The 25,063-nt window shown below is 43.7% G+C and overlaps 1 protein-coding gene across 1 annotated transcript in view; it reads left to right on the top strand.

Annotated features, from left to right (window-relative positions):
- Positions 1–24,098, top strand: part of cdh7a (cadherin 7a) — an 80,824-nt gene extending 56,726 nt beyond the window's left edge. Inside the window, exons 10-12 of the mRNA XM_010895530.4 lie at positions 4,575–4,692; positions 5,153–5,404; positions 19,775–24,098. Coding sequence (XP_010893832.3) covers positions 4,575–4,692; positions 5,153–5,404; positions 19,775–20,310 — 906 coding nt within the window. The 3' untranslated portion in view covers positions 20,311–24,098. The remainder of the gene's footprint in view (positions 1–4,574; positions 4,693–5,152; positions 5,405–19,774) is intronic.
- Positions 24,099–25,063: the final 965 nt, after the last annotated feature.

The raw sequence follows: 25,063 nt of genomic DNA, 5'->3' as shown, positions 1-25,063 counted from the left end.
TTTTCAATTACTGTCAACCTCATCAAGGTGACAGCACCGAACAGACACAAAAAGCTTGGTATTTTTTCTCTGACAATGGCAGATTCTCATTTCAGAGATAGAAATTACCTTGAGCGTGGTATTCATTCAAACCTGTAATGCTTCTGCAATGTCTTTATTATGGTTTTATACAGTACCAAGACCAGTCTGGTATTATAGTAGTTGTAGGTTTTCTACAGTACCAAGACCAGTCTGGTAGTAGTTGGAGGTTTTATACAGTAAGACCATTCTGGTAGTAGTTGTAGGTTTTATACAGTACCAAGACCAGTCTGGTAGTAGTTGGAGGTTTTATACAGTACCAAGACCAGTCTGGTAGTAGTTGTAGGTTTTATACAGTATCAAGACCAGTCTGGTAGTAGTTGGAGGTTTTATACAGTACCAAGACCAGTCTGCTGGTGGTTGTAGGTTTTATACAGTATCAAGACCAGTCTGGTAGTAGTTGTAGGGTTTTATACAGTACCAAGACCAGTCTGGTAGTAGTGTGGATTTTATACAGAACCTATAGCTAATTTGTGGCCAGCAGCATTTTAGGTTCCCAGACATTTGTGAATTATACCTGATTCATTTCTTTTATATGTAATTGTTTTCGAGTGTTAGCCAACACGTTTAACCAATAAAATTAAGTAGTGTGCAATGCTCTTGTAACGGGACAGATTTTATTAGAGAGCAAACGTTTCCCATTGCATCTTCACCGCTAAATCACAAATGTTTTAATAGAGAAATATGAGGCTACACAGTAATTAATAAAGGCTGTTTGAACATTTCAAATCAGCCCGACAACAAAGGATACACAAAACACATCTAATGGTGTAGGCCAAAGTAATTAGTTTCACCCAGAACTGGGCATTTTGCCCAGTTGCAAATCAACCCCACGCTCTCCTCAAAAGCAGGGACGGCCTTCCAGTTATCGAGGTGTTTTTTTGGTTTCGCAAAACTTGAAATTAACGCAGCTAGTGTTTACGAAAAGGGACAGAACGTGTTTTCGATTCGTGCATGTTCGTCACGTCTGCGGAGCGTGCGACCGTCCGCTGCGAATTCCGGCCTGCTCGGAGCGACCCGCTGCTGATGTGAAATCCAAACTGTCCATCTCCTGGGAGCAGATAGAGATTGCCCTGTTTACTGGGTCGTCCAGAAGATGGAACCCTGAGGCCGGTTTTGGATGGATTCCCCTCTCCTTGGGCACACAGTCAATCAGGATGATTGAGGCAATCTTTGACAGCTTTGCCCAGTTAGGGTATATTTCATTGAAGTCCCTTATGAGGTTCCTTTGCAGGAAATTCAGGCGCTTTGGAAACTTCACAGTTGTACAGAGGTGATGGAGATGTGTGGGTTTAAGGAAGTGTATGTAGAAAGATGAGGGAGGTGTGGTGGTCTGAGTAGGTGTATCTAGAGAGGTGTGTGTTGGGAGGTGAGGGGAGCGGTATGTGGGGAGCTGTTAGGAGGTGACGGGAGCGGTATTTGGGGAGCTGTTAGGAGGTGTATGTAGACAGCTGAGGGAGGTGTGGGAAGGTATATTTTGGCAAGTGTGCCACTGTCCAACGAGGTGAATTCTTCAAATAAATGAAATCAGTCCTCTCATCTCCCCACATATCAACCCACGTAATTAAAAAAAACGATGCATTCATAAAGAATGGCCAACGATCTAGGCACCTTTCCAGAAATCCAACAGCACATTGTCATGTTCTCTTAGTGCTCATCAGTGTATGAATGCGTTTGGACGAGGAGCTGATCTAAGGGGTTGCCATACAGTTCTTTGTTAACCGTTTATTGCACAACCCGCCCTCCTCCCCGTAGTTGCACGCACAAAAGCATTAATGAACATGACATGCGTGTATTGTTTTCGGAGCCCCCCAGCCCCCACCCTCCCCCCGCCCAAATAAAGGTTGCATCTTCAGCCGTTGTGGTGTAAAACAGATGGCGGCGTTGGAGGTGTCAGTCCCTGAATCCCATCGGCGGCACACCTGTAGTGGGTTTGTCGATGTAGCTTTTATCAGCCTTCTCCCTTCCATCTCTGGCTGTCTGCTCCATTGTCTGGGTGCCCTTGATTCGGCCATTTTGGATGCTTTTCCCCAGCCAACTGTCGTCCCATTATTGGTTATGATATGTTGCCCAGAGCTGGGCTTGTCTGCCCGTGTCTTTGCACAAAGGCCTCTGCCATTTGTGGCGGACAGCGAAAAATAATGATAGTATTAAATTCCATACAGAGCGCCGGTTTTCTACTGCAGTCTGGCACTTACTGTTTGAGCGTACGTATGTTTCTTCTACATGCCTGCTGTCTTCCTAAATTGCTGTTGTCTGCGTTTTATGGCCCTGGACTGGCTAACGAGGGTTCCACCGTCCAAATGTATACACATACGGAACATTTCTAGCGCAGTGGGGGTTCTCTATAGGGGGGTTCTCTCTGTGCACTTAGGATAGACAAGACAGTGTTTGAGTTCACCTGTTATACCTTGTACCGGCTGAATCCAGGGGGGAAGTGCTGAAAATTATACATATGTCTCTTTCATTACTGCTTTGCTTTTTTGCAATTCAAATTTTCAAAGAGGAGTCTGTAAAGGTCTGTTACCTCAGGAAAAGAATGTAGATATATACCCATAACATGATTTAATGGGCCTCGTTATGATAAAGATAGCTTTATGTTGAAAGTGTATCTTGGGGATACAGTTTAGTGTATCTTATGGGGATAGCAAGTGTATCTTATGGGGATAGCATAGGAGCGATGTATGACACAGCCGTGCTCGTCCCATAGCTAGCTGTCTGTCCAGGCTGCTTTAAACATGGCATCTAATTTCTCTCTAAATTGTTCGGACAAAAAGCATAACATTTGTCCATTTCACCTAAATGATGCAAACAGAAAGTAAACCAAACACAAAATAACACAAAATAAAACGGTCTATATTTATACTGGATTTGTGTGATCATCCTAAAAGCTCATTAAATCTCTCCAAGAACAATCCTGCCAAATATTCACTCACTGCTATGTGTGAAAGGCCCACAGATTTACTAAATAAAAAAACATTAAATCCATTCAGATAATCATGTGGGTTTGAACTTTAACCCTTGTATGGACACGTAAACGGACACAGTAGTATTTTCGGATGTATTTAAATTTACTGTATTGGGAAAATATAGTGTTTATGTGCTACTCGCTCAATGATGTAAATGTATCCCCGATCAGAAAGCTCGGAACTAGAAGGTTCCATCCTCAGAAATATGATTCTGAATTAATTTCCTTTATCTTTTTCAAACCCTCATCGTTTTGAATGGATTCATTTTAACATCTGAACTTCTGAGGGTAGCATATGCCATAGTGAGAGAACATTAAACTGAACAGGGCAATGTCAATAACAACATTTTGTTTTTTACAGTTGCACATAGATTCGTCCATTCCCAAAATCTGGAATTGACAGCCTTTTCCCACTGGGCTTTTCTCCAACAGAATCCACTATATGAGAAATAGGGTGCAATTTGAAACTCTATCTGCAAAGTGTTTCATTTCCAGTTTCCAGATTTTCTGGCAGATTAAGTTTGCGCTGACTCTGGCGAGGGCAGTGCTCGGCGCCGCCGGTATTTAACCCCGCCAAAGCTATAGGGATTAGGGCACCAGAGCGTCGGTCCAGGGGGAAGCTTCTTATAGCACCACCTCATGGGCTTCCACTGATAATCATCTTTTAAACACAGCACTTTTAAATGGTGAGCTTTTTTTTTGGTGTGTCTAATAAACCGTAAGCAAGCCGGGGAATGGCTTTTCCATTTTAATGCTCGGTAAACTGTCCGAGCCAAGCTGTTGAGTGTGTGGCTGTCTGTGTGTGGGTGTGTGGTATTGGTTCATCGGCTTAAATCCACGCTGCCACATGTCCATTCGGTTTGGAACCGATATTGGGTCTCTCTGTGATCATAACCGTCTTGCCTGTTAGGCAGAGTAAGGCTGAGGTTCAGTGTGTCAGATTGGCTTGGGAGAGGCCTTTTCTGAGCTAAACAAGCAAAAGACGAACAGCACAACTTCCTACATTATTATGGCCTAAATAAAATAAAAACTCTCCCGGCCAGTGCCCAACACTGATGGTGACTATTAAAGTAAATGGTGACATTCATCCCATCAAGTGTTCATTGGGGATGATGTAAGTGGTGGAGCTGTTTCGAAATGTGTTGCTCGGTCATTTAAAAAAAAAAACACTTACTGCCAAGTATGATGTCTCTCAAGTCCTAACTCTGACCTCTGTAGAGACAGGACTGCTTCTCTTTCAATTGATGAGCAATATAACCTTCTGTGTTATCATGTGGGATTATTTAGCTAGGGATTTATATCTCTGTGTGACCACGCGTTGTTGCTTAATTCTCTTTTCCACCGCTTTTACTTGGTGTTTCGATACGGTGGCCGTATTAGCGCCGCTTTAATCTCAGTAGGACATTTGAAAAGTGCTGCTGAGGTTCATGTTGCCCGTAAACAGACACCATATCTCAGAATGCAAGACAACGTCCCGCAAAAGTAAACTGATCTGAATTCAACTCTCTTGGTCCTGTATCCCGTGAAGGTCATAGAGACCATCAGTGCTGTGGACAGAGACGAGCCTCAGAGCGGCCATCGCTTCTTCTTTTCCCTCACCGCCGAGGCAGCTGGGAACCTGAACTTCACCCTCAGAGACAACAAAGGTAAAGTCACAGCTGTCATCACTGATAATAATTATGCTTTTGTCTAGTTGATGCCAAAAGTGTAAATTCTTTAGCTTTTTATAATCTAAATCTTAGCCTAACACTTTTTAAACCATAGCTTAATAACTCTTATTACCTGCTAGTTTGCGTAGATTATTCTTCCAACGAATAACCCTGATCCTCGGTTTGGCAGCCATGTAACTATAAGGACCATAGACATAATTGGATATGATGAATATTTTTGATAATGTATATTCTGTCAAATCCAACCTGAATAATTAAGACACCCTTCCTAACTACAGTCCAGGCCGAAGCCACCTCACATGCCCGCAGTCGTTTTTCTGCCCTGAAAAGGCAGAAATTATACAAGGCGCGCATCGAAGCAGAGCGTCATCAGGGTTTATCACGAGACGCCCTAGCCCTGCCGTGCTAACCCAAACGATCGGTGCTCTCTCCGCAGACAACACCGCCTCTGTGCTGACCAAGCGAGGGGGTTTCCAGCGTCGCGACCAGACCGTCTACCGCCTGCCTGTCCTCATCATGGACAGCGGGAGCCCGGCCCTGAGCAGCACCAACACTCTGTCCATCCGGGTGTGCAACTGCGAAGCGGACGGGAGCCCGCGGGCGTGCGGGACCGAGGCCGCCATGCTCTCCGCGGGCCTGAGCACTGGCGCCCTCATCGCCATCCTTGCCTGCATCCTCACACTTCTAGGTAAGAGGCAATTTTAATGTTTTTTACGAAAAAACTGTCCTTTCACAGACTGTGGTTGTTAACGGGGGCTTGCCTGCACCATTGGATCAGAACTTCGGATCAGAACGTTGGATCTGAGCGTTGGATCTGAGCGTCTGATCAGAACGTTGGATTAGAAAGTTGGATCAGAAAGTTGGATCAGAGGTTTGGATCAGAACTTTGGATCAGAGTGTTAGATCAGAACGGGGGCTCAGAGTTTCTCACCAATAAAATTTTCGTTCAGTTAATATCCTCTGAAAAGCGATCCAAGAGATCAAAGTGAGATGCTTCTGCGTGAACATGTTCACTGTGAAGAAGCAATTGCCCCCCTGGAGAAATTAAGGATCAATTTACATATTTTGACTCAGAAGCTGTCAGATAGTCTTTATTTAACTTTTCACCTAACACAATTTTGCGCAATCTATACAATGCATACGTTTAGATTTCCCAAAGTTCCTTCTTGATTTAGATTACCAGTGGGGCTTTCCGTCCAATTCCACAATATAAAAGGATGATTTAGGTGATTATCCTAGGTGGTGATGGTCAGAGAGATCGGCCAATTACAGCTGCTGCTTCCATTCAAGTTCCATTGTGAGTCGCTTTGAAAACAGACGGTTGAACATAGGAGAGACAGCTGGTGAACCAGATTGATTAATTATTAACATGGGCTTTGGGGGAAGGAGGACAGCAACATGTTGTCATGGCAATTGCATTGACATCACGGGGCCATAACGTAACATCTCTGACTTTTAGATTTTCCCAAAGTAACTTTCCTTGCTTTTGAATTTTACTCCATTTACTTTACATTATTACTCCTCTGACAGCAGAACCCTATTTACCGCACGCAACCAAATCGCCATCCTGTGGTGTTGCGAGCATTACAAACTGGCTTCACAAAAGCTTATTAATAACAATTCCAGGTTACAGTATGATTGGAGTCTGCTTGGGCACTGGGCTCATGGTTCCCTGCGGCACATTTGCACTGAGATCAGGTCAGAGCGGCCAGGCTAGCATGTGTCCCTCCTGGACTGCCACTGTGACCATTGATATTGATTGCAGTATTTGTCTGAGTTGTTATTTGATTATTTGATGGATGTAAGTAATCCTTGCATGTCCTTATTCAGTCCTCTCTGATTAAGAAACCAGTCAGTAGATTTCTTTTTTTAGGCTGAACAGGGTTTTAGTGAGTGTTTTGGCAAGAGAGTGTTGGGTTTGGGAGTGTTGTTACTTGTTTTGCTGCGTCTGTTTGTTTCCATGTCTTTGTTCTGTGCCTGTCTTTTTGTTTTCTTTTTTCCTTAAGAATTGAAGCACCTATTCTGTCTACATTTGTAATTGTTTCTCCGTTTCGTTGTTTCTCTATTATCACTGACCTGCAACTAGATAGGCTGGAAGTGTCTTTCAGTTTTCTATTTTCTCCATTGACAGTTGTTTTGTGGAACACTATGTCAGGGGATGCTGTGGTCCAATCACACGCTTCACTGAGAACCTCACATTCAGAGTACCTTGTCTCCTTAGTGGGGTGTACTTCCTTCTTCCTTCTACAAGAATTCTGGGCATGTGCTTCCAAACCTGTCAAACCTCCGACCGTGTTTACATTTAAGGAAGGTCTTAACCAGATACGTTAGCTCTTTTCAGTCCTCCACTCTTTACTTTTGGATTTATTTCTCATTCCCTTTCTAAAGCTGTCTCTCATTCTTTCTTCATCTGCTCATGGGAGCCTTGCACCTAAGGTGTGTCTCACAAGCTAGCAATCAATCAACAGATTGCTTTGTGATAGTTATTTTAGGGTAGTAGAGAAAGAAGGAGACGGCACAAGAGATAGAAGGAGAGACAGAGAGAGCGGTTACCTCCGGCTCCCGTTAAAATCCACCTTTAATTGTCCTTGACGGAGTACGGCGTGAAAAGGTCTCTTTCTAAAAGCTGCGGCTGTGTAAAGAGAACGCCGACCCTCCTGTGTACATGGCGGCTGGCCGCCATTTTTGCCTTCTTCCTGAACGGGCTCCCTGTTGTTGCGCTGGATGCATTGTGTGACAGTACACGCCTTTGATCCCTGATTTTCTAAAGACCCCTCCCACGTCTTCTCCCGGCACCCAAAGCTTCTTTCTGACTGTCTGTGGGAATGGGACCCGCGTCACAAATGCCGCCCTATTCCCTACCCTGTGCACTACGTCTCGACCGGCCCCTGCATGCTGTTGCCCGTAGGGCTCCTGAAACACAGATGCAAGGCGCCATGCGGGGAATAGGTGCCGTTCGGGGACGAGGAGCCGGATTAGCCCACTGCTGCACAGGCTCAGCCGAGGAGATATTTCGGGCCGACTAAGCCGTCTCCTTTTGGGGGTCCGGTCCAGCCCGTTCTGTCGTGGTTGAGGGCGAGGGGCGGACGGATGCGCTGGGAGCCAGGAGAAAGGATGTGGGAGAGGTTGAGAAATACCCGGCGCATTTTTCTTTTTCTAAACCACCGATGCGCCCGTCACGTTTGCTGGTTGGTTGCCCCGCGAAGGTGGCGACTGAGTCACCCTGGGTGAGCAGCACAAAGCCGAGCTGTCCCCAAGGCATGTGAGGAGGTTGGGGTTGTTGTCGTTAGCATTCAACTCAACAGCATTCATGCAGTTCATGCATTTTGTTGGCACCCAATAGGAATCAGAATCACATGTTTTTGTTGCGGAAAACAGCAATATGTATTTCTTTATGAGTTCAGGTTCGACTCGATTTTTTCAAGCCCTTTTTCTTAGTCACATGAATGTTATGCCTGACATGTACCTCTCCATATTCATTTGAGCCTCTCTTTTTTATTTTATTTACCTTCACCTTATTAGGACGAAAGGGAAATATTAATGCAGCCAATTAAACAGTTAGAGTGCAAGCACCTAGGTTGTGTGTATCAACCCCTGTTTCTTTGTAGCTCTGGTGCTGGGTCGGGATGCTTTTCATGCTTAGATAGTGGACTTGGTTCCCAGGACCAGAATTACATACAAATGAATGTACGCACCACGGTGAGTTCCTGTGGATGAAGGGGTCTGGGTAAATGCCATGGCACTATTTCTGCTCTTTTCTGTGCTCTCAAAGCAATCTAAAGAATTTTGGGTGTGCATTTGAAGTGATGACAGGAGCTGTTTCAAAGCTCTGGGGGCTCTGTGTGTCATTATACAGGACTGTTGTTCCTCTGTCTCTTGAGATTGGAATCATCAATGGATATGCAATATGCACCTTCAATAGATGTACCATCAATAGATAAGCCATCAATAGATATGCCATCCAGAGAGATGCCATCAATATATATTCCATCAATAGAGTCATAGTATGTACTATCAATATACCATCAACATGCATTGAATAGATACAAAGTATGTGAAGTTATGTGCAAAAGTCATAGGACACGTAAATAATTATGCAAAGCTATTTATTTGGGCAGTTAGCGTATATTTGCTTTCAAACACCTTTTTATATTTAGTAAACCAAAAACAAATAAGAATGCATACAATAAAAAGTAGAGAGGATTCCATATGTTGTTCGAAAGATAATTGATGTCTTATAAGGTATCTAGCCATCTCGCAAGATACCAGTTACCTGCCAAGAAAGTTTAGTCAATTTCTCCTGAGGAATTTCTCTGCCTTGTTTTGACAGGAAAGAGTGGTAAGATAGAGGGGAGAGGTTATGCTGAAAGAGCAGTGGACCAGATTCAAACTCCGACTGCAGTGCTTGTGTGTTGCAGAAACTGGCCCAGACCACTCCACCAAACAAGGCTACAATTGTTCTTTTTATTGTATTTATTTTTATTTTAATTATTCTAATAAGCAATGAGCAAATAACCACTTAGTGCCCAGATAAATAGTTTTAAACAATATCGTTATGTGGTTTAATGCTTTTGCACAATACTGTACAATGATAGATAAATCATCAAAAGATACACAGTATGTACAACGATATATATAAACCATCAATAGATACACAGTATGTACAACGATAGATAAACCATCAGTAGATACACAGTATGTACAACAATAGATAAACCATCAATAGATACACAGTATGTACAACGATAGATAAACCATCAATAGATACACAGTATGTACAACGATAGATAAACCATCCATAGATACACAGTATGTACAACGATAGATAAACCATCCATAGATACACAGTATGTACAACGATAGATAAACCATCAGTAGATACACAGTATGTACAACGATAGATAAACCATCCATAGATACACAGTATGTACAACGATAGATAAACCATCCATAGATACACAATATGTACTACGATAGATAAACCATCCATAGATACACAGTATGTACAACGATAGATAAACCATCCATAGATACACAATATGTACAACGATAGATAAACCATCCATAGATACACAGTATGTACAACGATAGATAAACCATCCATAGATACACAGTATGTACCACGATAGATAAACCATCAATAAATACACAGTATGTACAACGATAGATAAACCATCAGTAGATACACAGTATGTACAACGATAGATAAACCATCCATAGATACACAATATGTACAATGATAGATAAACCATCCATAGATACACAGTATATACAACGATAGATAAACCATCCATAGATACACAGTATGTACCACGATAGATAAACCATCAATAGATATAGAGTAATGTGAGCATTTAGGAGAAAGGACCGCCACACACACACACACATGTACACTTTGCAGGAGGGACTGGTGGAAAAACTATAATCTGAAGGCCCCCACCCCACCCCCCCAACTTTGGGTTTCCTCACCGGCTGTGAAGTGGCCCCTGTTTGACAGGGTACAGGGCGATAAACAATAACTTTCCCATGTGCCCATGGTTGGGCGGGGCCGCGGCTGTGTCTTAAGCCGCGGCAATGCCACAGTGTTTACCATGAACAGGTTTATTTCCCCTTCCTTCACCATCCCACCTTGAAATGAAATATCTAGATGGGTATCGAGGTAACAAACACAGGAAGGACTGCTACCCACCAGCCCATTGAGGGTAACTGATGAATGAAATTTCAGCGGATAACATTTCTGTTATCTTTCTTTTTAAGTGACACAGTCGCTGTCTGCCTGCACTGGGGGTTGGCCAGACCCTCCCCCACACACACACACACACAGGCCTGTCACAGCAAATACATAACAATGTCTCAATCTCTCCCCTTTATGGCAGCTGACGGACACTGTAATTGTGGTGATTGGTTAGCGGCTGACGGGCACCCCCTCGGCCCGCTCGGCCCGGGGGTGCATCGGAGGTCTCTTGACTTATGTCAAACACTCTATTCTTCCTCGCGAGTACCCAGAGTCCACTGGATGTGACAGAGGTGGTTTCGTTCTCTCCTCATGTCATTTGTTCCCATTTCCGAAGTGTCGAGACCTGGTTTGTGAGTGGCGGGTGGTGTGGGGGGGGGGGGGGGGGGTGGGGGTGGACAATATAACAACGGTTCAAACCTCATAGCCCGAAAAGACACGGACCAAAGCTAGTGTGCTCATTCTATTCATTTAATTAAATATTAATATTATATTTTCTCTGGTAATTGATGCTGCAGGTCTTAAACACACAGAAGGAGCATCTATTGTACCTTGTCATTGTGAATTATTTTATGTAAAGGTTCGATGGATTCCAGAAATTCATCAAAACCGGTCAAAAGGCCCAGTTTAGAATGGGTTATTATGATGCAATACATTAACATCCAACTGTGCATCAATTTATAAATTACTAGCATAGCAATACAGCATGGTCAGGCACTCTGAAATTGATTTGCGGTGTACTTAATTAGTTAAGCCTCAAGCGTTTATGTAAAGACTGCAGGAGGAGGAAGAGGGTGGTGAGAAGGTGGGATATAAATATATATGTGAGAGACAGCGAGAGAAGAAGAGTGTGTGTTAAAGAAATGTTGGAGAGTGAGAGTACGGAGAGGTGAGAGAGATAAAAGAAGGGAAGGGTTTAGGTGGGGTGGGGGAGATGTATAGAGGAAGAGTGCAAGGTGAAGTGGAGAATAGGAAAGAAGTACTGAGAGTATTCAAAACTCGTCACTTTTCCCACTTATGTTACAGACTTCTTTTAGAATGTATTACATTCATTCGTTTTGTCCATCAACCTACACACAATACCCCATAATAATGAAGCCAAAACACTGTTTTGTGCAACTTGTTTTTAAAATAGAGAGCACTGCACCCTTTTCTTTCCTTTCCAAAAAAGTTGAAAAGGAAAGTTTTGAGTGAGGAACAGAAGCGTTCAATTTGCAGTGGTGTCTTAATTCGACTTTTTTGGAAAGGAAAGAAAAAGATGCAGTGGTCTCTTCATTTTTTCCGGAGCTGTATCTATATATATATATATATATATATACATATAATGTATATGTATATGTATATGTTTGTTTTTGTGTCATGTACATAAGTATTCAGACTCTTTATTCAGTACTTTGAAGAAGCACCTTTGGCAGCAATCACAGCTTTGAGTCGTCTTGGGTATGCCTCTACCAGCTTTGCACACCTGGAGTTTGCCAGTTTCTCCCTTTCTTGCTTGTAGATCCTCTCAAGCTCTGTGAGAGTGACTGTGAACTGTGATCTTCAGGTCTCCCCACAGATGTTCATTGTGGTCCAAATCCAGGCTTTGGCTAAGCCACTCAAGGACATTCACAAACACTCAAGTTTTGTCTTGGCTGTGGGCTTCATGTTTTTGATTTGTGTGTATGTGGTATTGTTTGTAGATTGATGGCAAAAAATAAATGCATGAAATAAATCAGTAATAAATTCAGTCAATAACACAGAACAATGTAAAGATGGTGAAGGTGTCTGAATGCATCCCAAAACCACTGTATTCACAGAAAATAATATATAATAAAAAGAAAGGTATCTGGGGAGGAGAAGGAGGAGAACAGAGTTGTAAAAGAGTTATAAAGGGAGATTTAGAGGACAGGGGATTTGGATGAGAGGTGTGGAAGGGAGAAGAGAGGAAGAGAGGATGAAGGTGGGGAGAGAGAGGAGAGACTGGATGAAGGTGGGGGGAGAGAGGAGTGACTGGATGAAGGTGGGGGGAGAGAGGAGTGACTGGATGAAGATGGGGGAGAGAGGAGAGACTGGATGAAGGTGGGGGGAGAGAGGAGTGACTGGATGAAGATGGGGGAGAGAAGCTGGACGCTTCCTCAGAGAGTGCCACAAAATAAGGGATAACCTGTGACCTGCTGTGAACTGTTAAATTGTATTCATTATTTATGTATTCTCACTTCATTGTTACTGGTCACCTCAACGTTTTAGCTGTTGCTAGGTCTTTCGGATGATGACGGTCATCTCTGCTCTTAGTGTTTATATGACTGTTATTTGTTTATTTGTACCTGTTGTTCACTCTGAGCATTTTGTTATTGCTGAATATTTCTGACAATGCTGGTTATTGTTGTTCTTGATGTGACCTTTAATGGGGCTGCTACCGTGTAGACTCCTTCTTACTGTACTTCTAACTTTGGCAATATGGTTGTAATAACTGTCATGCTAATAAAGTTGAATTGAATTGAATTGAGAGAGGAGTGACTGGATGAAGATTATAGAGAGAGAGGAGAGACTGGATGAAGGTGAGGGGAGAAAGGAGTGACTGGATGAAGGTGGGGGGAGAGAGAGGAGAGTGGCTGGGTGAAGATTGTAGAGAGAGACTGGATGAAGGTGGGGGAGAGGAGAGACTGGATGAAGATTGTGAAGAGAGGAGAGACTGGTTGAAAACGGGGGACAGAATGGATGAATGTGGGGAGAGAGGCAAGAACTGAAGAAGCTGAGAGGGGGGAGAATGAAGATGGAGGCAGCTGGGAGAGAATGAATAAAGATGGGGAGATACAGATAGAGGAGAAGAGAAAATAAGTTAGGAAGTATACAGGAGAAGATAGAGTATGTGGTTTAACGGGCCAGGTTCATTATAAAATAAGTCAAGGAGGACAGATCCAACGTTAAATATTCCACATGTTGTCCCATTGATTTTGCAGGATGGATTACTTTTGGAATTGAATTAAAGAAAATTGGGCGTTATGTTCAATTGATCTACATCCACATCTTAGCTATTCATCTTTCGACAAAACTGCCATGTTGCTACATCGAGGCCTTAAGTGAGTCCTGCTATGTGCAATTTGTGAAATACAGTTGAATGAACATTTACAATCAACGACAAATAATCTGCCATCTGGCAATTTTAGCTGTTTTTAAGTAATATCAGGGACTGCAAGCAGTGGTTCACATTGATATTCCAATGGTACTTTCACACAAAAGAAAACATTTTGGTGTGCATACAGTATCGTGCAAAGGTTTTAGACCACATGACAACATTGTTTAAAACCATTTATCTGGGCACTAAGTGGTTATTTGCTCATTGCTTATTAGAATAATTACAAATAAACATCAATACAATAAAAAGTAAAAATAATTGTAGCCTTGTTTGGTGGAGTGGTCTGGGCCAGTTTCTGCAACACACGAGCACTGCAGTCGGAGTTTGAATCTGGTCCACTGCTCTTTCAGCATAACCTCTCCCCTCTATCTTACCACTCTTTCCTGTCAAAACAAGGCAGAGAAATGTATAAAACGTTCTTGATATGTAGTTGATATCTTGTGAGATGGCTAGATTCGTTATAAGACATCAATTATTTCATTGTATTCATTCTTATCTGTATTTGTTATAAAAGTTATTTGAAAGCGAATAAACGCTAACTGCCCAAAGAAATAGCTTTGCACCATTTTCCTCAGTGGCCTAAGACTTTTGCATGGTACTGTAGGTGTATTCAATCACAATGTCACAATATGTGACTTGGTTTCCTGCGCCCTTCACTGCAGTGTTTCCTACAGGAGTCTATGTTAGCAGCAAGGGGACTTGATTGTCTGAGGAGGGGGCTGGTGGCTGCTGTTTTTCTTGTTTTTGTGGAACAGCTGTCAGGCATCTTGTGACTTTTTTGAGACAGGCACAATAATTCAACATTTTCCAACCTTACTGTGAAATCAAATTAAGAAAATTATTGAGGGTTGTAATTTTTTTGTATCTGTGTGATGATTTAAGTGATTTCTGGCTCATCTACCTGGTCCGAATGTTTATAGAGAAATGTAGGCAAGAAATACTTCATTACAATGAAGTTTCTGTAGAAATAAAATACTTGGTTTCTTTCTATTTCCCCAGACATACAAAATCTATCAGCCACTTGTTTTTTTGTTAACAGCCAATTACCCCATAAAACCCAAATAACAATAATATGTTTATTTTTAATTTGGTCTCTTCGTAAGGAGACAAGTCGTGCGGTTGTTTCCTGTAAATGTTAGAGGCAGGATTCTACACAGTGTGTCTTTAAAGAATAAAGTAGTATGTTTTACCAAGTGGCATGTCATTATTGTTCAATTTCCCAAGAAGTATCTCAGATGACACGCAGACCGTCATTAGCTTGAATATTACTGTACTTCAGTAATCTTATGTCTTTCCCAGACGGTGCAGTTTAAAATGAAAATATGTGTGAAAAAACGCAAATAATATCTTATTTCGTAGAATTGCTCAACTGTGCGTTCTGCCAGGCTATGCACGTTTCGCTGCGACCAAAAGTTGCATATAGTCATACGCAAGTATTTTTATCTCCCAAAAAAGCAGGACAAAATACAGATCCTGACCACCCTAGAATGTGTTGCTTTTGCTTGAACTCCTCATTAGTGAGGCTCGCACCATTATTAACTACACGGCGATTGAAACAAAAGCACAAATGTCTTTGTCATAACACAGTAGAACAGTTTTGCAGGCCTAGCTAGAACCATTAGCATGGTGCCAAATGGCACCGTGTTGGCACCTCAAACAAAAACACTAAGTTGTTTTGCCGTGGCGGTATAGATTCCATAGAACTGCGGTGCAGGAAACACTGCGACACTCTATTCAATATAATGAAATAACATTTGGCAGATTCCTGGCTCTGGGCGCACATGCACTCCTCATTTATGTCAAATGTCATTGTGCATATATTTTTTTTTTGCTTTCACCCGGCGCCATTCATTCTAGCCTTAGTGCTTACTGTTTTCATGTGTCACTGTGCCAAACATTATTATTTTCAGGTCATCGTTGTCCAGGTCCATTTATTTGTATTTACTGTGTGTATAATGGGTAGTTGGAGAAAGAATGACCTGACAATAGCTCTCAAGGTTTTCTTCAGTAAGTTATATAGTGGGTACTCTCTCCAGATGAGCATCTGGTCACGGTCACATCAGATAAGAGATGCTGCATTCCAAGACGTACACAGTTCTGTCCCCCGCCAATAAATAACAATAAATAAATATAGTGGCAGCGTACATGTGAACGGAACGAAAGGTTGGTGGGCGCAGACCTAACTAACAGGAGAGTGAAATGGTTGATATTAAGTAGGAGGAATATGAGTATCTGAAGAGTATCGTTCGGCCGTGCAATGTGTTTAAATAGTTCCCTGAGTGGCCCCACGACGTCTGGCTGTGGCATTCATAGTTGACCCCCTCTTCATCATCCCCACCCCCCCTACTCGGCATGACCCCTCCGACCTTTCCCCCACCCCACTCTCGCCCCCACCCCAGTCCCCTGTGCTCTGTGCTTGTCTGGCCCGGGGAGATGGCACGGCGCCGGGGAATGAGGTATGGTCCGGGTAGCTTCCATATTTCAGCCCGGCGGTGGCGGCGTTGACGGATGGATCATTAGACGCTTGCCTAAGCTCCCTCGCTCACTCAGTGGCGACAGGTGTTATTTTCAGCCCCGGGAGTTAAGATCTGGTGGGGGGAGAGGTAAGGCGAACCTGCTAGGCATATTCACCCAGCCCCCAGTGCGTCGACTGAGGCCGTGTCTCGCAGTGTGTGTGTGTGTGTGTGTGTGTGTGTGTGCTGCCCAGAGGAGGGATGTATGGCAAATGTATTGAAGCAGCTACGGTTTTGTTGGCACGGCCCACGTCGTCAAATGGTCGCCAATTGAATGTGCAGCGTAGCTCTGTCAGTCATCCCTTCTGCGTGTCAGTCTTCCCCTCGGCATGTCAGTCATCCTCTCTGCGTGTCAGTCTTCCTCTCTGCGTGTCAGTCATCCTCTCTGCATGTCAGTCATCCTCTGCATGTCAGTCATCCTCTCTGCATGTCAGTCATCCTCTGCGTGTCAGTCTTCCCCTCTGCGTGTCAGTCATCTCTGCATGTCAGTCATCCTCTCTGCGTGTCAGTCATCCTCTCTGCGTGTCAGTCATCCTCTGCATGTCAGTCATCCTCTGCATGTCAGTCATCCTCTGTGTGTCAGTCATCCTCTGCATGTCAGTCATCCTCTGCATGTCAGTCATCCTCTCTGCGTGTCAGTCATCCTCTCTGCGTGTCAGTCATCCTCTGCGTGTCAGTCATCCTCTGCATGTCAGTCATCGTCTGCGTGTCAGTCATCCTCTGCATGTCAGTCATCCTCTGCATGTCAGTCATCCTCTCTGCGTGTCAGTCATCCTCTCTGCGTGTCAGTCATCCTCTGCATGTCAGTCATCCTCTGCATGTCAGTCATCCTCTGCGTGTCAGTCATCCTCTGCATGTCAGTCATCCTCTGCGTGTCAGTCATCCTCTGCATGTCAGTCATCCTCTGCGTGTCAGTCATCCTCTGCATGTCAGTCATCCTCTGCATGTCAGTCATCCTCTGCGTGTCAGTCATCCTCTGTGTGTCAGTCATCCTCTCTGCGTGTCAGTCATCGTCTGCGTGTCAGTCTTCCCCTCTGCGTGTCAGTCATCCTCTGTGTGTCAGTCATCCTCTGTGTGTCAGTCATCCTCTCTGCGTGTCAGTCATCGTCTGCGTGTCAGTCTTCCCCTCTGCGTGTCAGTCATCTTCTGCGTGTCAGTCATCGTCTGCGTGTCAGTCTTCCCCTCTGCGTGTGGTTTGCTTTCAGCTCACTTAACTTGGAATTGGTTGGTTCCTCCAACTGCAGCCCCAACTGATTCTGGCACTGCACAAGGAAGTCGGCTTAAATTGTTTCACATTCTTTATTTAGTTTGTGATAAAAACGAAAAATTCCATCCTAGTGAAAATGGGAGGTCCAGCCTTGACACGGTTAAGGGGCCACGTTTGCTTTTAGGGGGCATCTGCTTTATGGCTGGCAAATAATCCCGTGCTGTTGCTCGGATAGGCATATGCTGTTCCCATAAAAAGGATTTAGTACAGGCTGGCCCGGGCTAAGCAGATTGTGGTTGCATCCGACTCCATGAGGAGGCTGACTGTGTTCCAACAGGCTCCCTATTCCCTTTGTAGTCCACTGGCTGCTGTAAGAAGCACACTCTGCAGAGCTCTGGTAAAAGTGCCGTTTGGGACTCGAGCACCGTTAAACCCTGATAGTTACAAAAATAATTGGCTCAAAACCTCGACGCTGCACGTTGGTCCGTGTTCATGTGCATGGGCATGCGTTCCAACAAGAACCTGATATTTTCAACAGTACAATCTGGCAAATCACGTGCAGGCATTTTGTGAAAACCTCAAAGGGAGCCAATTCATGTAGCTGAGGTGATTATTGTGTATGTCAAGATCAATCTGATGTCGACCTAAAATAGCTGTGGCGCCGCCTATAAAAAAATTACATTAAGTTGGTAATGACTGACACGTTTTCCAGATAAGGCCCCTATAAACAGCTGTCTGTCCTCAGCGCCGCAGTACAAGATTAAACTAATGTTTCGGATCACCCACCCCATCTTAATGTAATTTCCCAGACAACACCTGTGCTTCAGTCGCAGAGAACATTTTAACACTCCAGGCTAAATGGGAAGAAAAATATGACAAGTGTTTTTTTTCATACTATGCGCCCTCGCCAAAAATACAATGAATATCGGTGGGCACATGGAGGTAAAATAAATAGAGATAGTATCTCTCTCGATTGGCTCAATCATTCCATTCACCATCCATTCACCCTATTGGCTCTTTATCGCCCTACACATCAAATTGTTTCTCGGAGGTAAGCTTCCTTCAGAGGGTTGGGTTGATATGTTTAAGGGCCTAATTTCAAATGGGGCAGATAGGGCTGTCCTATCATTGTCAGTGTTTTCTTTGACCTACAACCCCTCATTGTGAACGAAAACCTTTCTAATATGACACAAATATTCTGAATTGTGAAAGTCCACAATGGGCCTGGACAGAAATGGTTAAAAGCCATGTGATGCTTCTGTCATTATTTATCCATGGGGGGCTGAGGTGATTGCTGTTAGAATTCAGTCTGCCGTAGTTCACTCAGTTTAATAATGGACAACAGCTAAGTGTGCATCAAATTCTTTAACTGATGGTAGATTTTTCCTCATTGATGAGGACACATACTTCTCTTTTGGTTTATAAAGATGTTTTGTAGAAGTCCTGCAATTCTTTACATTATTAATACCTTTGAGACATGACTTTCCACACCTGGACTCGTGGACAGATAATGTAGAAATTCCCTCGGTCTCGACTAAGTTAGATAAAACCGATAATTTTTTTTTTTACTTCAGACAGAAAACGGCATATATTAGTTCAACCATTTATTGGAGAACTCAGCAATGTACATCCCATGTCTTGGCATTACATTCTGTTCCTCTCACTGCCATCACGTGATCGCGTACCAACAACAAGATCACCATTATATTATATTATTAATAGCAATCCCCAGAGGCAATGAGCAAGGTAGGCAATACCGATCCTCACATTAAAACAACACAAAATCAAACAGGTGGGGGCCGGGCTGATGGGTGGGTAACAGGTGGAGGCAGGGCTGATGGGTGGGTTACAAGTGGAGGCAGGGCTGATGGGTGGGTAACAGGTGGAGGCAGGGCTGATGAGTGGGTAACAGGTCGAGGCAGGGTGATGGGTGGGTAACAGGTGGAGGCAGGGCTGATGGGTGGCTAACAGGTGGAGGCAGGGCTGATAGGTAGGTTACAGGTGGAGGCAGGGGTGATGGGTGGGTTACAGGTGGAGGCAGGGGTGATGGGTGGGTAAAAGGTGGAGGCAGGGCTGATGGGTGGCTAACAGATGGAGGCAGGGTTGATAGGAGGGTTACAAGTGGAGGCAGGGGTGATGGGTGGGTTACAGGTGGAGGCAGGGCTGATGGGTGGGTAACAGGTGGAGGCAGGGCTGATGGGTGGATTCACACCCACATGCTAGTAGACTGAGTAACCTGACGATTATATAGTCAGTATAAAATCTGATGTTGTGATTGGAGCGACGTCAGCTGATGCATCACTGACCAGTTATCACTCTGGTTTCCTGGCTGAACTAAAATACATTTTCAAAAAATGTCCACAGTAACATTAATTTGGCATTCAATAATTGATTTGATTACCTCCTAACTACTGTAACCTTGGTCCTTTGTCGATGGTGAGACTGACTGTCTCTTTGGTCCTTTCTCTCTGTCACCCCCTGTACAGTGATGGTCCTGCTGATTGTCACCATGCGACGGAGAAAGAAGGAGCCCCTGATCCTGGACGAGGAGCGCGACGTGCGCGAGAACATTGTGCGCTACGACGACGAGGGTGGTGGCGAGGAGGACACGGAGGCCTTTGATATGGTCGCCCTGCGCAACCTCAACGTGGTCCGCGAGAGCAGCAACGTGACCCGCCGCGACGTGACACCGGAACTGCCCTCACTTTTCCCACCGTCCCGGCTGCCGCCGTCCTACAAGATGGCACTGGTGCCGCCGGACAACGGCATCTTCCGCGAGTTCATCTGGGACCGGCTGAAGGAGGCCGACGTGGACCCGTCGGCGCCGCCCTACGACTCCCTGCAGACATACGCCTTCGAGGGCAGCGGCTCGGCCGCGGAGTCCCTGAGCTCGCTGGATTCTCTGAGCACGGACTCAGAGCAGAACTACGACTACCTCAGCGACTGGGGGCCACGCTTCAAGAAGCTGGCGGACCTCTACGGCGACGGCCACGGCGGCGGCGGCAACCTCTTTGCATCCTAGCCTCTTCGGTCGATGACGACAGAAACCGCTTTGGCGCGGAAAGCAACCCGAACGAGGAAATGGGAAAGGGAGTTTGAGGTGTCCAATAAAGGATGCTCTGAGAGGACATTTGATTGGTGTGTTCAAACGCATCGACAGGAATGGTGGTTTTTCCAATCAATTTTCCGTGGTGGTGGGGGTGGGGTGGGGGATGGGGGACGACACTTGGGATGCTGGCTGGATTTTTCAAAATAAGGACTCTGGGAGATGTTGTTAACTTTATTTAAATTTATGGAAATTATCTAAAGCTGGGGGAACATCCTTTGGACGGACATCAGCGCAGAAACGTCCAGTCTCTCACCTGTCACATTGTTGTTAGAACGGGAACAAATATCTATGCTTCAGTGTTGTAACAACAGTGACATAACAGTGTTTTCCTTCGCAGGGTTCATCTGTAACATTGTTTTGAATGGATATTTATTGAAAAAATTCTCTGTTTCTTTACAAAACACGGTAACATATCGGTCTTGCTGGAGATGGTTTTCGACACTGTTGTATTTTATCAATTAAGACTTAATCTTAGTGTTTATTCAGCAGGGCTTACCGTAAAGGAAATGGTTTTAAACAGAAAAATTCATATTTCTTATTGGACAAGTGCAGCTGGTCTTTACCCCTTCTCTTCCAATTGGTGCCTAACGAACACGGCCATGATCTCTCAACCATCTGGAGGATCGTAAATACCACATTCATTTAAGCAAAAAGGCCCAAAGGGTTGTGATATAGCCAATAAGTCCCAACTAAGAGCTGTTCTTAGCCATGACCCAACGCTTACATACTAGATACAGCAATTAGTTGTGGTACATTGGCCATTTACCACAAACCCACAAGGTGCCTTACTGCTATTATGAACTGGCTACCTTATATCCGTCATATAAGGTCTCATTTGCCACATCTTTTAGCCAATCAGCATTCACCGCTGTAAACTACCCTGTCCGTAACAATATCGAGACACCTGTGAGGGTTGTTCCCTGTCACACTCAGGTTCTGAATCAGCATGCTTAAAGGTGCATAGTGCTTCGGGAGGATTTAGGCCTGACTGCATGGCGCTAAGCTAACACACCTCTCACATCTGTCCATTTACACACAGCTTGATGCCAGGTATCAACACAGCCCACTTATGATATTTAGTTCAGTGATGGTTTTATTTTGACCAATCACGTCAGATCTTTTCACAGTGGACTTTTTTCTTCAGTGTAGAACACAGGGCTGCCGACGTAAAGACCAACTGAGCGGTGTTATAACGTCCCTGGGTACGAGGGGCTATTGATGTCTGCTAACAATGGTACAGATAAGGTATCGGATGCCGGGGAAGCCTATATGGGACAAAGACACTTCGGTCCAGTAACGATGACCCAAGTGCAAAGAGCAAAACGCAATTGTGGACATCGGTGGTTAAGGCAGTGTATCGGTCGTCTACAGTACACGGTTGGCCAAGCAGTCGTGACGTTTGTTTGACATGTGAGGCTATGGCGTGGTTATGACATGGGTCCACGCCTGTTTGTCAGTTCTTGTACTTTTCTTTCACAGAAAGACGGCAGTAGCAGCAATGGCAACAGGAATATGTTTTGATCAGGGGTACTGATAGTGATTGAACGCATGGTGGAATTGAAAGTCTCGCAAATACACATGGTCATGCAGAGATAGCAGTGTGTTAAAGGAAATTTACAGGAAAGCGATGGCCACCAGTTCAAGGAGAATGATAGACAATACAGTCCACATGCATGTTCCCCAGCTAGTCATATTTTGTCTTATGTTAAATCTCATACAAACCTTGAGTGATAATCACCTATTTTGAGTTGATTGTAAACTTATAATGTTGTTTTATAAAATACACTAACGTTGAAATGTTTGGGGTCACTTAGAAATGTCCTTGTTTACCAAGAAAACATACATGAAATGAGTTTCAATAGGAAATATAGCAAAATGAATAAAAATGTGTGTTTCTCAAACTAGACACTCATGTATTTGTCTACTTGCTTAGTTGTCCACTCCTCTTTCTACACAGAGAGATCTTCAGTTTCTTGGCAATTTATGACTTGGAATAGCCTTAAATTCTCAGAACATGAATAGACTGACAAGTTTCACAAGGAAGGTATTTGTTTCTTGCCTTTTTGAACCTGTAATCGAACTCACAATTGCTGATGCTTCAGATACTCAACCAGTCTAAAGGCCAGTTTTATTGCTTCTTCAATCAGTACAACAGTTTTCAGCTGTGCTAACATAACTGCGATAGGGTTTTCTAATGATCAATTAGTCTTTTAAATATATGAACTTGGATTAGCAAACAAAACTTGCCCTTAGAACACAGGGGTGATGGTTGATGATAATGGGCCTCTGTACGCCTTTGTAGATATTCAATAAAAAATCTGCTCCAATAGTCATTTACAACTTTAACAATGTCTACACTGTATTTCTGATCAATTTGAGGTTATTTTAATGGAGAAAATAATTATATGAAATATCTAAGTGACCCCAAACTTTTGAACAGTAGTGCAAGTAACAATTTATCACAGTGTGGGATTTAAGTGTTACTGCCAGACGTTTGGGTGATATGTGCCTTTACTTTATCCATCCACAGTGTAGTATACCACTAATATACACCTTTAGAGAATTCTTATCTGTTAAAAACCACTTTAAAATATACCTTTTCAAAAAATGCATTTAGGCCAATTGCTACTATAACTGGTTATTAAGTCATTTAACTTCCAAAGCCCTGGTATTAATGACTGAGGTTATTTTTCTTTGAAAGGGCTGTTGTCATTAAGTAAACACAATTATTCCTTAACTGGTTTGCTAAATGGAATTTAAAGGGCAATCAAAATCTCGTTAGGCCTGGCTCAAAGTTCATATAAATATATTTTTAATCACACAAATTGCCCAAGATCTGCTGTAAGCACTTGGATGTGACTTGGGGTGAGAGGCTACGCTTTACCACACAAATGAATGCATACAGAAGGATACACCTACACCCACATATTGAAACCTATATCAATAATATTATGTTTTATAATCACTGGAAGTTTAAAACCATGAAGCTTTTAGCAACCTTCGATTCTTATACTCAGTTGTTAGACGTTTGGTGAAAGTGGAGACTTGACAGGATGTGAATGTCTTCATGTAGATGTAAAGATGGATTAGTAGTTGTGGAGAACATGCTGAGGTACTATTGGCAAATATAGTCACAGGTTTAATTGATCGGATGTGTAGTCATTTTCTGTTAACGGCAGTGCATATTGTAAAGCCGTCCCCTGAAAGTGATCTTTTATCATTATCCCTCGTGGATATTTATGACCCAAAAAGTATACAATATGGTGTGCTTTAGCTTCTTGTTTCATTTTTAATTCTCTTGCATTTTATTTAATGTAACCAAATTTGTGATTATTCGTTGTGTTTTTATTTTAACGAAACACTGTACATGTCAACGCGAGACAAAGCGCTCTGCTTGTTTTCACTCTGACCTAGGGACTATTGACATTTGGCGAATCTCAAAGTGGCCTTTGCTGTTATGGGGGGAGAAAATGGACAGCAGATGTTAAGTGACCGATACAGTCTCCATGTCCACATAGGCCGAAGAAACCCTGAAACCCAGTACGACTCGACACCACTCTGCAGAAAACCTCTGCTGTAGGGTCTCCGGCCCGACCAGTCCTGTTTATTTGTACATAGAAAGAAAGAGGAAAAAAAGTATCCTCTTTTTTTGTAAACGACATGCCAACAATAGCACTTGACTATAAGTCACCTGTGTAACTTTCAATAAAGTGATAATGTAAGTGTTGCTTCCTTTTAGTTTTATTTTCTTAAGGAATTACATGCCCCTGAACATTTCAATTGATTACCATGTCATTTGCAGTCATTTTTTATATTTGGGTAGAAGCTCAATTCATAAAGGGTTAAATGTTTTGTGTCCGCCACTGACTTTATTTGTAATAATTATAATAATAGTAATAACTTGGAAGAAAAATACCTGCAAATCAAAACATACTATACACACACATTTACAAGCAAATCCCAGTGGTTTACAAAGCACGATGGAACTTTTGCATTCTCCAATGGCTAATTGAATAACAGCAGTGGCAGTGGGTTGATTGGTATGACACATTTGTGTTTTGTCCCTGACACGGCCAGAAGTGATAACAATGTCACGCCCTGATTGGTTCCACCTGTCTCACTGTTGTTGTCCCCCCCCCCCACCAGGTGTCTCCTGTGTCCCCGTTACCTCTTGTCTATTTATGCCTGTGTTTTCTGTTCGCCCGCTGCCAGATCGTGTTGTCTTTTCATGCCTTTTCAGCGTTTACTCCCGTGTTACCTGTTTCCCGTTACCCGTTCTCTGCTCAGCCTTCCCAGTTACCGAACCCCTTCTATTCCAGACCCCCATCCTGCCTGCCCCCCTGTGCTTCTGCCTTGTGGACCACCTCGTTCCGACCTTTGCCCGCCCCCCGACCTCGAACCGGACATTGTCTGACCTCTGCCTGCCTGCCGACCGCGAGACTGCCTACTCCTACAATAAACGTCTGTGCACGACACCTCCGCTCTGCCTCTGTGTCCGCGCTTGGTTCCACACAGACAATCATCGTTGCAACATTGGTGACACAGGAGATACACTTCTTGCAAAACCCCACCAGTCATTCTCCATATACGTCCATGGCGTGAACCCATTATTCTATGTTATAGTTAGATTATTGATCTTGCCCGTTCACTTCCCAGACGCTTGCTG

Source organism: Esox lucius, chromosome 3 (genome assembly GCF_011004845.1).
Source record: "Esox lucius isolate fEsoLuc1 chromosome 3, fEsoLuc1.pri, whole genome shotgun sequence".
In the NCBI taxonomy this organism is placed as follows: domain Eukaryota; kingdom Metazoa; phylum Chordata; class Actinopteri; order Esociformes; family Esocidae; genus Esox; species Esox lucius.
This window is presented reverse-complemented; position numbering and strand designations above follow the sequence as displayed.